This window comes from Protopterus annectens, chromosome 3.part1, assembly GCF_019279795.1.
Source record: "Protopterus annectens isolate FY-2018-M chromosome 3.part1, PAN1.0, whole genome shotgun sequence".
Lineage (NCBI taxonomy): Eukaryota > Metazoa > Chordata > Ceratodontiformes > Protopteridae > Protopterus > Protopterus annectens.
In genome coordinates, this window is record NC_056732.1 from 1,272,551,223 (window position 1) to 1,272,565,522 (window position 14,300).

Genomic DNA, 14,300 nt, shown 5'->3' on the forward strand with positions numbered 1-14,300 from the left:
ACAACCCATATGTGATGACTGCAGATGCATCCTTGAAGCACATCAAACAATTGCTCTGATTTCCTGATGTCCTTGGTTCTGTCCAGGTAAAAACATAGTTGTCTGTGTACATCCAAGGAATGCAAGATCCTTTCCCCCTTATTTTGAGGAGTGGGGAAAAAAGTTGTTAAGTGAATAGTTTGATTTAAAGCCACTTTGGAAATCACCTTAGGCATAAAAGTAGGATTAGTCCTTAAAGACACCCTGTCTTGATGAAAAATAATATAAGGTTCTACAGCCATGAGAGCTTGCAACTCTGAGACTCTCCTGGCAGAGGTCAGAGTTAACAGGATAGCTGTCTTCCAAGATAAAAACTTGATGTCAGCTGTGGCAGCAGGCTCAAAAGGAGGTAAGGTGAGTTTTTCCAAAACATAGTTGAGATCCCAAGCAGGAATGGGAGGAGATCTAGGGGGCCTTAAGTTCTTAGCTCTCCTCTGAGAAACTGTCTCATGAGCTGGTGGGAAAAGATTGGTGGGTCTGTATTATAATGAGCAGAAATAGCAGAGGCATGTATCTTTATTGAAGAGAAAGAGAGACCCTTATGTAAGAGGTCTGTAAGGTAAAGTAAAATCAGAGGAATGTTAGGAATAAGAGGATCAGAATCCTGAGCCTGCATCCAGGAACAAAATCTTTTCCATTTTCCTGCATAAGATTTTCTAGTGCTAGGACGTCTGGCTTCTAAAATGACATCCATAACCTGCTTGGGTAGGAGAGAATGAATCAAAGACCCTGGATTAACCAGGCCGCCAGGCTGAGAGTTTGGACATGGGAGTGCAGAACCTGACCCTGGTGTTGGGACAGAAGGTTCGGAGTCTGTGGTAAAACCCAAGGAGGCTCCAGACAAAGGTTTTTCAGTGTTGGGTACCAAAACTGTCGAGGCCAATTTGGGGCCAGCAAGATTATCATCTTGGGCTTGTCCTGTTTGATCTTTAATAATACCCGTGGAAGAAGAGGAAGAGGTGGAAAGGCATACCCCGAGAGGTTTCTCCAACTGAATGATAGAGCATCCACTTTCCAAGCTAGTTCGTGGAATGTCCTGGTGCAAAAAATCTGTAGTTGATGACTGAGGTGGGATGCAAAGAGGTCTATATGAGGACATCCCCAGACTGCGGTAATCATCTTGAATATTTCGGTGTCCAGCATCCATTCGTGTGGGTCCGATAGGTTTCTGCTCAGACCGTCTGCCAAGAAGTTGTGCTTCCCTGGTAGAAACTGAGCTTGAAGGTCCAGTTTGCAAGCTAGAGTTGTGTTCCAAAGATTCATGGCTAGTCTGCAGAGGGGATAGGAATGAGATCCCCCTTGCTTATGTACCACATAACTGTGGTGTTGTCTGTCCGTATCAGTAGTTGTCCTGGTTGTAGAAGATTCCTGAAGGCCAATAGAGCTTTCTGAATGGCTAACATTTCCTTTAAATTGATATGCAGGTGCTTTCGATCCTTTGTCCAAAGGCCCTGCAGACAGTTGCCCTGAAAATGGGCTCCTCATGCATAATCTGAGGCGTCCATGGTTAGTATCTGAGTGGCAGGAGGCAGACAGAAGGGTTTTCCTTTGTTTAGAGTACATGAATTGGACCACCAAAGGAAATCCTTTTGGAGACAAGGCAGGATGGAGATCTGTATGTCTAAACTGTGGGAATGCTGAGACCATACACTTTTTAGGTACCACTGTATTTTCCTCATATGTAGTCTTGCATATGGTATGAGAAGGATGCAGGAGGCCATGTAACCCAAAGCCTGCAGGAATCTCCTTGCAGATAGCTGAGTTAATGTTGCCAAGGTTTTGAAAGTTGAAGCCAGCTGTAATTGTTTTTCGTATGTCAGAAATGCCATCTGGGTTGTTGTGTTTAGAGAAGTGCCCAGAAAAATTATCTGTTGTGAGGGTGTCAAATTTGACTTTTTTATGTTTACTGTGAATCCCAGGAACTTGAGAAGATTCTGAACAAACTCTAGATGCTGGAGTAAGACATCCTTGCTGTCTGCCTGAATAAGACAGTCGTCCAGATAAGGGTAAATTTGAATTCCCTTGAGTCTGCAATAAGCTACTACTGGAGCCAGGCATTTGGTGAAGACCCTGGGCGCAGCAGACAATCCAAAGGGCAGCGCAGAGAATTGATAGTGCCTCGATCTGGCCTTGAACCTGAGGTATTTTCTGCATTCCTGCCTGATGGAAATGTGTAAGTATACCTCCTTTAAATCCAAAGTTACCATCCATGCATTTTTCCTCAGCATTGGAAGTAGCTGCTGTAGAGTAAGCATCTTGAATTTTGGTATCTCGAGGAAAGTGTTCAAGACTGACAGATCCAGAATGGGTCTCCCTGAATTTTGCTTCCTGGGGACTAGAAAGAGCCTTGAGTAAAAACCTTGTCCCCTCTCTGAAAGTGGAACTAGTTCTATGGCTTTCATAGCCAAGAGAGCTTCCACCTGGTTTAAGGCCTCTAACCATTGATGTTTTGGAAGATCGGGCCATTCGCTTGGTCTTGGTAGGGTATGAAAATGGAATTTGTAACCTCTTGAAACCACATCCAGAACCCACTTGTCTTGGGTTATATGAGTCCAATTTAGGTGAAAAAGAGAAAGTTTTCCTCCGAGAGGGGCTTCCAGGCAAGAAGTTCCTGCAGCCCAACAGAGGGAGTCATTGAGTCTGTTTTCTATGAGCCTGCGACCTGTCCTCTCCTCCCCTAGGGGTGGAAGCAGTCCACTGTCTTGATCTATAAGAGGCTTGCATTTGAGGTCTTCCTCGTGAGCATCTGTATCTACCCCTCTGAGGCCTGTCTGAATTGGGAAAGGACCAATTTTTTGTAGGCCAATTCCTACTAAAGCTGTGTGGCTGTACTTGTAAGAAATCTTTAACTGTTTGCATGGATTTTGCCTTGTCCTCCATCTTCTTTATCACCTCTTCAGCTTTAGATCCAAACAAAACATTATGCTGAACAGGAGCATCCAATAATTTAGCCTTTACTTGATCTGGCAAATGTTGTTCCTTTAACCATGCATGCCTTCTAATGACTGTGCCAGAGGCAGCAGCCCTACAAGAATCCTCTAAGGCATCAAATCCACAGTGTAAACCATGCTTTCCAACTTGTTCAGTGGCATGCATTAAGTCATGTAATTCCTTATCCTCTGCACAGGTGGAAATGGAAGTTAGCTTTTGTTTTAAAACAGACAGGAGAAATTGCTTGTATTTCAGCATATGAAACTGACAGTTTAAAGCTCTAATAGATAAAGTAGCAGAAGTGTACACTTTTTTGCCCCATCTTTCTAAAGATCTGGAATCCTTTTCAGTGGGAATCGTGTTTTTAGCAGAAGCGGCCTTAACCCCCTTAGGACCCTGAGAAATGGTTTCAGGGTCAGCAGTAGGATTCTTGTACAAAAACTGGTGGGAAAGAATATTCCTGGTCAGAAGAAGAAACTGAAGAAACAAAAGCCTGATCAGAGGAGTCATAATAAACTTCCTGCCTTGGCCTTTTATCTGGAGGGGGATGTGAACCCCTAATCATAGTAAGTAAGTCCTCCGCCATCTTAAGTAACTGTTTCTGAGACTTGGGTGCTGGATCAGAAGAGGCCTGGGCTGCAGTCTTTGATTTGGAAGGAGTCTTTGCCTTTGTCTTTGGCTTTGCCTTTATTAGAAGCTGAGTAGGCCTGAAAACCCCTTTGGAAGCCGTTACCTGCACAGTGGCTCCAGACCCATCCGGAGCATTGTCCGAAGGTCCTGCAACAGAAATATTCAAAGGCCTAGTTGGCTCCTCGTGGGAGTCCGTTTCAGCCATCGGTTCGAAATGGCCGACAGGGCTGCAAAGTGCCTCACTGACGACGGCCGAACCTGAAGCTGGCTCTGCTTGTACAACATCGTCTGATTTGGACCTCGGAGGCCTGTCTTTATCCTTGCGTCGTTTGTGAACTCCGGTAGCCGGAACCGTATCCGGCGACATTTTGTAATTAAAACACCTACCGAAGTAATGAAATGCAAAATCGTACCTTCGTTTAATCGTACGTTGATTTAATCTAGCACAAAACCGACAACTAGCTACGTCGTGGTCACGGCCTAAGCAAGGAATACAGTAAGAATGAAAATCCTTATGAGGTATTTGCTTCCCACATGAAATACAATTATTAACTTTTTCTGACATCAGACTGAAGCAAGAAAAAAGTTTCCCCAACGGGGTACTTAGCTTTGAGTAGGAGAAGAAAGTCTTCGGACTGCAGTACGTTTATAAAAAATTGTCAGGAGTCAGCCGACCGGCACTTGCGAACTGCTATCACCGCACGGCAACAAAGACTGGAGAACATGGCGTCGGCTGTCAGCTTTGTACTCCTGGCGCTCTGACGTCAGGGAGCATGGCTGAACAGCCGACGCTGGACCCAGACATAGGGATTCTGGCAGACTGAGGACTGCCTGCCGGCAGGGGAGAACCCTGCAGTGAAACACGATGAACATCATATCTAGGACAGGAAGAATGGCCAACGGTCTGTGCTGTGGTAGATCTAAGAATTCCCCGAGTCTCTTTTTTGACTGTAGATAGTCCTGACATTCTCATTGGAAATGCCCCCTTAAAGTATTTAAGTTTTTCCCAAATGAAAAATCCTCGGGTGGAGAGGTAGAAGGAATGGATTCCTCTGCATCAGAATCCTAATAAGCAGAGAGGGATTGAATATCTTCATATTCAGATGCATCAGAGCCATTGGACTACTGTTCAGATAAAACTACTGGGGACAAGTCTCCTTCTTTTGGAAGGGATAGCCTGGCTTCCCCTAATAAGCATGATAAGGTCTTCCACCATTTTAAGCATTTGAGACTGAGGCAAGGAAGCAGGTGCCTGAGCTTGGGTCGACAATTTTTTGGGTGTGGTTCGTACCCTGGGGCCTTAGAAACTCAGTAGTTTTAGAAAGAACTGAAGATGTGAAAGAAGTCAGTCTGTGTCAAGTATCGGTAGTGCGAAGTACTTCCTCAGAAGCTGGTGCCTGCTCAGTGGCTCCAGACCCATCCAAAGTAGGGACATCTGCAGGATCCTTTGTCGAAGAAGAGTCTCGCGCCATACTGGACTCCAAAAGGGTTTTGGTAGCGGCCTGCAAATCCAAAGAAGCGGGCATCAGGGGTTGCAAAAGCATCTCACTGAGGACCGGAGAACTGACTACTAGCTTAACAATAGCATCGTCGGCTGTTTTGGACCTGTGCGGTCTTTGTCTTTCTTTATCCTTACGTTTTTCCGGAAGATTGGCAGTCGGATGGCTTACAGAAGCTATATTGGAATTCAAAGACTTGAGAGAGAAAATATCTAGCTGCAATAAGGGCCTGACGACATATAGTTCTGGCACTGAACAAATCACAAAAGCGACAGCAGGGGACGTTTTGGTCTGGGCCTAAACAGGTGATGCAGTAAGAACTGAAGTCTCGGTGTGATATTTGCTTTCCACAGAAGAGACAATTGTTAACTTTTTCTGACATCGGTTAGAGCAAGAAAAAAGAATCCTCAACGGGGTACTTAGCTTTAGAAGACTTCAACTTCAATTCGGAAATGAAAACTCAGGTAGCAGCTGACCAGCACTCGTGCAAACTGCTTCTGCTTCGTGCTCCTAGGCAAGAGAGACTGATGTAATGGCGTAAACTGGCTGATTTTATACCACTGGCAACCTGACATCAGTCCTGGAATGACAGCAACCGATGCAGAAATACTAAGCCTCTGGTATTTGGGCCGACTGAGGGCTACCCCTGGCAGGATAACCCAAGTGTGATGACTGCAACCGTGAAACATGAACATCAGACTGCCCCAGCAGCTCAAGATCACATTATATTAACTAACTTGCTTCCATCCAGCATTTCTTACTTTGTTGCAGTATAATGTTTGAATACCTTATAAGTAAGAAAAAGTACTCCCCCCTGCTTTAATATGTTTAACATATATAGCAGTCACTGGTAAGACACCCTCACCTCATACTTAAAATACCCATGACTGTACACTATACAAAACTACTTTACAATACAAGACATAAAATTATTAATAAAACACATTTTATTTACAGTTACTTCACTCGCTTCAATATCCTTTTAAACATTAATGACAAAAATAGAATACATTTCTTAGTCCACCCACCAGTTTAACAAAGCCAATGAAACTCCTATCTTTCACCAATCACTTCTTGCAAAGTCACATTCCACATCTATTCCTATATGTAATAGGACTGATGCTCTAATCTTCCATTTATTCATTAATTTCACATTGTTGATGGTGGCCTACTCCCAACACCAGTCACTGTTTTAAGTCCAACGTATTCCTGGCTCAAGTTCATTTCTGTGCTTTCTTCTGCGACTCAAGCATTTTGGAACAGTAGAAAAAATATTTCACTAGCAAAATCTCTTTATAGGACATGGATATTGCCAAAACAATGAGAAGCAGGCTTTCCTCCTGCTTGCTGGCTGACTCTTTGCTGACTAAACTTTTTTTTATTTCCTCCTCAGCCAATTCTGCATCTAAAAATATCTTTGATCTTCCAATAAAAAATATTAAGAAAGCTACATACACAGCAGCTTAAATATCACACCTGCCTGCCGACATCCCCTGACTAGTGGGGAAAACTTGCTTCTCTTCTGCCTGGTATACAGTGAATAAGTATTTTCTACAATCGCACTGCTGTCCACAACTTTGAATACTTTTTCATTCCGTCACAATTTCCTCCAAAGCAATGCTATTCGATGGAAATTTTGGATACTTAGTAATGTAGTTTTCGCTGCATTCTCATGGTAGGATCTGCAGCATACAAATGATGTGCTTTCTCAGTTAAAAAAATCCTGCTGTGGAGCATCAGTCCAGTTGCTTATCCACTTTCATAAAATGATGCAATCTCCTCTTTTCAGTTTCTCTGGTAGAGTAGAACATCTAAGGTTTTCTTTGCACAGACTAATTTTGCAGTAGCTCTTCCTGACAAGCTTCATGCTCAGCCAGCCTTTTTTATTTCAATCTCTATTTTCCAGCTTTTGGTATCCGGACTTTATGTATTCCTTCATTGTTTCATTTATTTTAAACAAATCTGAGTACATCTGACTTAGTTTTCCTCCAAACTACTGAAGCTCTCTCCTGAACTAAAGCTGAAACTTGAACTGATTTCTGATGAACAGTTGCAAGATTAGCCCCAGACAGCTGTTTTTGTCTCCTTTTCTATTTTTCTCTAATTTTCTTGTTTACAGGCATCCAAGCAGTGTCATTACTAGCCAGTATATGAATTGTACCCAAATTGATATCCCTTACTACCTTTTTCTGTCTCAATTTCAGTTTTCACACTTGGAGACTTCTAATCAACCTGAAGATCAGTCTGCAGCCACCTTGGAATTCTTCAGCTTTACAGGCAGTTTGTCTGTAATGCACTAAATGCATGCAGGTGTATGACTGACAGATTAACTGACTACAGTTAACCTTGTTTTGGAAAGTACAGCTTTCAGTAGTGAAATTATGCAGTTTAACTCTATAAAAAACAGAATTAACTGAGCAAGTAATGTGCGTCTGACTTACTTGCTCAGTTAAATACATTTTTTCTACATTTACATTGCTTTTCCACAGCAGCAGTTAATATCTCTTGGTTTGCTGCCAACACTCAGGTAATTTGCACCTTATCAGCAACACTGCTGGCGGGATGACCTAGTCAACAGATCTTAGGGTCAGACTGGCAGAGTTGATAACTCTCTAGAACCCAATTCCAACAGCTTTAGTCTCATTTCTGGCATAAAGACTGGAAGGTGTTGCTGTTTCTCAGATCTGTGGCAGAACATGCTCAGATATTTTTCATATCATTCCACCCCACCAAGGACTAGCAGAGGACACCTTGACTCTGGAAAGTGAAGAACCTGAAACCATGGTTACAAGATGGACAAATGCCATCTATTTCTAATCGTCTGTTTATTTATTTATTTATTTACATTTGTTAAATCAACACCAAGGAGGGTTAAAAAAATACAAAACTTTATAAAATAATTTTGATTAATCATATTTATCTCCGTATAAGTGAACATTTTTGTGGAAAAAAAACTGTAAACGTATGAACATAACATTTGAGAAAACAGCACAGCAAAATAAAGGCTGCAATATAACATTTACAGTACAAGTCAATAAATAAATATTCACATTGCTTAATTTTTTTTTTTTGTACTTTGATAACATGGAAAGTCTGACTGAGCAAATGGTCCTTTTCAGCAGAGGCCCAAGGAGAAAAGCTCCACAACATATTCAAAAACATTTAAACAGTAGATGAGTAACTATATACAAGGTGAGAAGACCCAAAACAATAAATATTTTACAATGACTTAGGGAGAAAAGCTCAACAAAAACGTACACAAAAACATTTTACAGTAGCCAAGTAATTATATACAAGGGGAGTAAATCCTCACATTACATAAAAACAAAGACTGAAATACATTTATAGAAATATTAAGAATACTTTATGTACTACAAGTAGCAAGCCACACCACAGAAGTGGACAACCTATGTTAAGTAAACTAATAGAGATCTATTTAAAATACTGACTATATTTCTAATAATGTATGGAGCTGAAAAATAAAACACTATGCTGCAAAAATAGAGGAATAGAATGAAATAAGGAGGAGTAGAATGAAATAAGGCGGAGTAATGAACAGGTGGAAAAATGTAGGACATGGGAAAAAAGTTATTAGAATGATGAGAATGTTATGGAAGGACAGACAGAAAATAAACAGCAGAAGTACTGGATGAAGAGGCAGAACAGCCTACATTAATAGTATGGTATCATTGAAGTGAGAGCTTCTTTTAATGCTGACTCATTACCACCTCCTAAGATATGACAGTACTACTGAATTTAGAGCGAGAAAGGCATAGTTGTAGTCAAGTAGGCAGTCATGTACAATTGCAGGTGTCAGATTTTTGTTTAGACTGGTCTTGAAACTGGAAAGCTTGATAATACATTTAAGGAATGAGAGGACACAGTTCCAGAAGTGGGCCATGTAACTGGAATAGACAGCCTACTGCTGGCAGATGTGGGTTATAGATAGAGAGAGAGGGGCATGTTGTTTCCCAATCAAAGTGACCTGTCAGGGGGTGTATGTGTGCAATAGTCTAGTAGGACTTTGCTGTGATCTGGCTTTAGCAGTGATGAGTTATCTTTGATGAGTTAGTGTCAAAGTTTGCTATTTTATTATTGCTGGTTTAGTTTATTTTGGAAGGAAACTTGAAGGTTAAGCAGTAGTGGGGAATTATGTAGCAAAGTAAGGAGAAGGAGTGTACAGGCCAGGAGTTTCCTGGGCAAATCAGTTAAGTAGTTCTTTGTTCTATAGAGTGCCCCTAATCTTTGGTGAGTTTTTTTGATAGCCTGTTGGCTGTGCATGCAAGTCAAATTTCAGGTTATCATCAATTGCCATGCCTAGCCGCTTGGTATGGGCGATGACTTCTATAGCTTTAGGGTGGAATAGCAGCAGCTTTGTTTTTTTTTTTTTTTTTTTTTTGTGTATTTTTTTTTCGTTTTGTTTTTTTTGGATCACGTAGAAGCTGGGAGTTATTAAGCCATCTTTCAACTGATGAAAATAACTCGAGTGAGTTTTTGTAGAGTAATTATGTTACTAGCAGAACAGATTAATGTGGAGTCATCGACACATTGCTTGAGGGATGCCTGACATCTGGCGGAGTGTAGGTTGTTGGTAAAAATGTTGAAAAGCAGTTAGTATGAAACCTTGTGAAGCACATATTTTGACAGGTAGGAAGGATGAGTAAGAATTACTACATTTAACAGACTGGAGTCTATTGGAAAGGTAGCTGTAAAGCCAGTTGGTGGAAGTGTTTGACAGGTCAAGTACAGAGAGAGTTGCTTTAGAAGAAGGCTATGGGAAACTATCAAAGTCCTTAGACAGATTCAGAAACACAGCAGAAACCAGTCAGCCTTTGTTGCTGGCTAGGTTAATAGTTTTAAGGAAGTTTAAGAGAGCAGTAGTAGTGCTATGCCCTGGTATGAAACAATGTTGTGTGGGGATGAGGGGGTTGTAGTCTGTAAGTAAGTCAATAATTGATTATGAATGCTTTTTTCAAAAATGTTCAAACTAAAAGTCAGGAGCTTGTATGGTTGTGAAGTTCAGAATCATGACAGGATGAAAAGAAAGAAGGGAAAAATGGAGAGGAGAAAGATTGTTCCTTTGAGTACCTATGAATAAAAGCTGGGAAGGCAATGGGAGGTCTACAATAGGTAAGTTGATGTGGCCTAAACAGAGGCACTCAAATTAGCCAGTTTTGAGAAGATGTGCTTTGAACTATAATCGTGTGAACAGGAAGGGGTTCTCAGACTACTGCAGCTAAAATAGAGAAACAGTTGCCTGTGCACTTAAGTTTTGCTTTGGAGGTCAGAAAAAAAATTGTTCAAAATGAATCTTTAATCCAAATACTCTAAGAAGAAAACATTTTCAGCCATGGTTTGGAAAGAAAATCTCCAAAACAAATTATACTTACGAGAAATGCAGCCCAGAAAAAAAAACGATACAGGTATTAAAAAAATAAGTACATGCACACTACTGACACAGAATATGGTATGCTGTTAAATTTTGTACTTCACAGTACGTTGCATTTAAAATCATCTGCCTACATGTAAACTATACTTAGGATGGTAACGTTAAGAAGTGCTTGTACAATGAAGTACAGTACAATGAATTTAGAAAAATACATTTATGCAGGACGGAGTTGCTGGTTGCAAGAGGAAAAAACACAGCTGAACAGATAGGAATGGGAAGAATGCAGGATTTTATTTTTAGAGGACAAATGATGTGTGTTAAAACTAGGGAAAGACTGGACAAGTTTTTCATCCTTCTGCTCAAAGTACAGTTTTCTGCATAGAATTTTCTGCAGAGAAGGCACTGGGATAATGTGCTGTACATACAGGACCTTTTTAAGCTAAAGGATTTCCTCCAAAAGAGGAGGTGAGGTCATCAACAAGGAAGTTACCGGGGGGGGGGGATCTTACTAATCATTTTTTCCCTCAGAAACAAGGATATCATGACTATAATTCTCTTTTTAAGGGTATAATGAAGGCAGATTGTTTCCAGCCCATAGCTCCAGCAGAGGCTTGCTTTAACTTATTTGATATGCGAGGTGATAAGCTAATAACAGATGAATGCCAATTATTAGATGACTGGGCTTCAGTATGCATAGCTACACAAGCCAGAAGTGGTGCCTGGTCATGAAAAGCCTGCCAGAACCTGGTTTTGTCCTTCAAGGGTGTATGCCTGCAGCTTTGAGAAAACACCACTTATAGACACATGAGAACACACTTGTGGGCCTGTCTTAAGTGTTAGGGTTTGTGGAAGTCTCCTCTACTGTAGCTTTTGAGTCTTCCTTAACTAAAGGATGTTACAGCAGCAAACCACTGGAATCCACATTTGAAAACCAAACCCTCTCTTGGGGAGTAAATTGCCCATTTTACAAGTTGCCTGTGCATGGTCAAGATCCAAAGAAACTATGCAAATGTGGTCACTGATGGTATCCATCCAAGAAATACACTAGGAATGTTTTCCATCTGTTCACTTTATCAATACCACCAGATGGTGATGGAAACAAATGATCAATTCACAAGCCTGGCCACAACTACCTTTACAGCGATGTAGTTTTCAAGCTTCTCACTCCTCCTGAAGTCTGACGAGCTGGAAATTATGACAGTTCTTTACACTGTGCTCTTTTCCAAGGCAGTACAAATAGTGCATGCAAGAGACCTAAGCTTACGCTCTAGTGAGTGCAGAATGCTTAAACATTTTACATTATCTTTTGTGCACCACTGGAAGATAAAAGTGAAATCCAAACTGAATAAAATGCAGAAAATAAGAGAAGTATATAGGTTGTGGGTGCCCTCTAGCACAAAGTGTGATACTATGTGTATCAGAGGAAGACACATGCCCAAAAGTACACATATATTTTAAAAACATTACGACCTGAGGAAATCAGAAGAGGAAATTACAGCAGTCTGATATTTGCAAAGGACAATGATATTAGATTTGGGTTTTCTTTTGCGAGATAAGATGATTAAAACCACCCACAATCATTAGGCCTACTTATTCCAAGTCTTATAAAAAGTGTGCCTTCCTTCTAACCCAGACTAAAAGAATCCCATTAAAACTATGTGGTAAAGGATGGATTTGCCAAGTCACATAGTGGCTTATGTTCAGGAGGACATGCTGATGATGAAGCTGCATGAACTAGCAAAGCTACGATATGAAGTTAGTAATATTTATTATTAATACAAGCTTTATTTTGCCCTCCCTGTTCTAATACATCTGTAGTTAATTAATTACAATTTGTGGGGAGAGGGCTGAGGGACATTACACCGCAATTATTTTTGTGTTGGTCTATTACTGATATCTTACCTTTCTGTTCACTTTTCTTTGTACCAGCCAAACTAAACAGAATATTAGCGGAAAAGGACACCCTTAAGGTCACGAAAAAAAGAAACTCAAAGACAAAAAGTAAAGCTTCCATTGTGAAATGCATTCAAGTTTTACTATGCATCAAACAACCATCTACTATACATACTGCATCTTAGGTTTAACTCTGTTTTTCCAGGTTTGTTGTGTCATTTGTTTAGAACATACATATCCATACTGAATAGTATCATAAGATTAACCATAAAGTTCTAACAGTAAAATTACTGTAAGTAGCTAAAAAGGCAAAATAAAAGCATGCAGTACCTCTTCCAGCTGAAGAAACGGTTCTGACAGTTCCCTTAGTGGGTCCTTTAGGTAACTGCACATATGCTCCCGAACTTTGTTGATATCATTTGCCCAGCTTTCCTGAAATTATAGAAAATTTTAAGCTGTTAGAAGGTCAGAGAAACATTGTGAACATAAATGTTTACCTTAGTTTTATATGCGACCTAGTAAGCAGAAAATAGTGAAAGTGACAACATGCTTACACTCAAAAAATTAAAATTTGACAGAATAGTCAGGATAAGGAAAGACCACTATAAATCGAAAAGGTACAGGTAACCTTAAGTCCTATAGCCAGAAATTCAATTCCAAAAAGCTTTCTTAACGCAAGTTTATTGAATAGAATAAAAAACAGCGTTTTCACCACTATAAAGTAAGCAGCTTCATCAGAGTACAAATGCAAGTGCCAGAAGACACACCTTTATATTCACAGGAAGTGGTTCAGAAACACGTCACCTCCCTATATAAATACTAAAGGTGTTTTAAATTATAAAATACAATACATTCAAGAGATGACTTAACAATCATAAGGCATGATAAAGCAACAACAATATGTTGTTGCTTCAACATACTAGTACCTATAACCTTCAAGTATTGTCAGGTCGTAATGGATATAAAATATTTAAAAATATAATAAAAAATGAAAAATGAAAAAAATACGTACATAAAAGATTTTTAAAAGTACATGAAACCAAACATATCACAAATACAAAAACATTTTTTATCTAAAATAACTCCCAAGCTTTAAGACTGCTGATATGTTACAATTTTCATTTAGCCCGGGAAACCTGAAGGCATCTAACCTTAACTGCCACTCAAGTTCCCGGTTCTCTAATATCAGAGAGAATGGACCGCCCCTAATACCAATGGGGACTTGATCAATCCCCATAAATGAAAAGCTATGTCCAGGGTTATTAATATGTTTGGCTAATGCATTATCATTAAGGTTCTTTCTAATAGCATAGGAATGCTGGTAAAACCGTTCACGGGCCTTACGGTCTGTCTTCCCAATATAGAAAGCTGGGCAACAGTTACATACTGCTATGTAAATTATAGATTTAGACTCACAGTTTAACTTATGATGGATCAAATATTTCCTATTTCTAACTGTGAAAGAGTTGGCTGATTTAACTTCCTTACACCAATTACAACAACCACAATTGGACATACCTTTCTGTCTATTCAGTTGAGTTTGGGGTAAATTCCTTTGAAGTAGTTCTTTTAAATTGCGTCCTCTTTTGTACACAATACTAGGTTGTGCACCTAGTTTTTCAAAAAGAAAAGTGTTATCAGAGATAAAGTGCCAATTCTTACGGATAATTGACCAAATAGCTTGAGAGTTAACATTAAAGGTGGTAACAAAACTCAGGGAAAACACCGGTTTCCTACTAGTGACAACTGGGTCAAGGTTCAAATTGGATTGGGGTTCCAAAGATGAAGTATGGATGTTGTAAGAAATAAAAGCTGTACTAATCTCAACCTGGTTGAGAATAGGTTTATAAACTCCTGCAATCCTTTTCATGTCCACTTCCTCAATCAACTCATCAATTAGTGAAATAGGATACCCTCGA

The 14,300-nt window shown here is 40.0% G+C and overlaps 1 protein-coding gene across 1 annotated transcript in view; it reads right to left on the minus strand.

Moving 5' to 3' along the window:
• Positions 1-14,300, minus strand: part of LOC122798415 (1-phosphatidylinositol 4,5-bisphosphate phosphodiesterase gamma-1-like) — a 3,104,897-nt gene that overhangs the window by 1,723,497 nt on the left and 1,367,100 nt on the right. Inside the window, exon 9 of the mRNA XM_044067334.1 lies at positions 12,712-12,813. Coding sequence (XP_043923269.1) covers positions 12,712-12,813 — 102 coding nt within the window. The remainder of the gene's footprint in view (positions 1-12,711; positions 12,814-14,300) is intronic.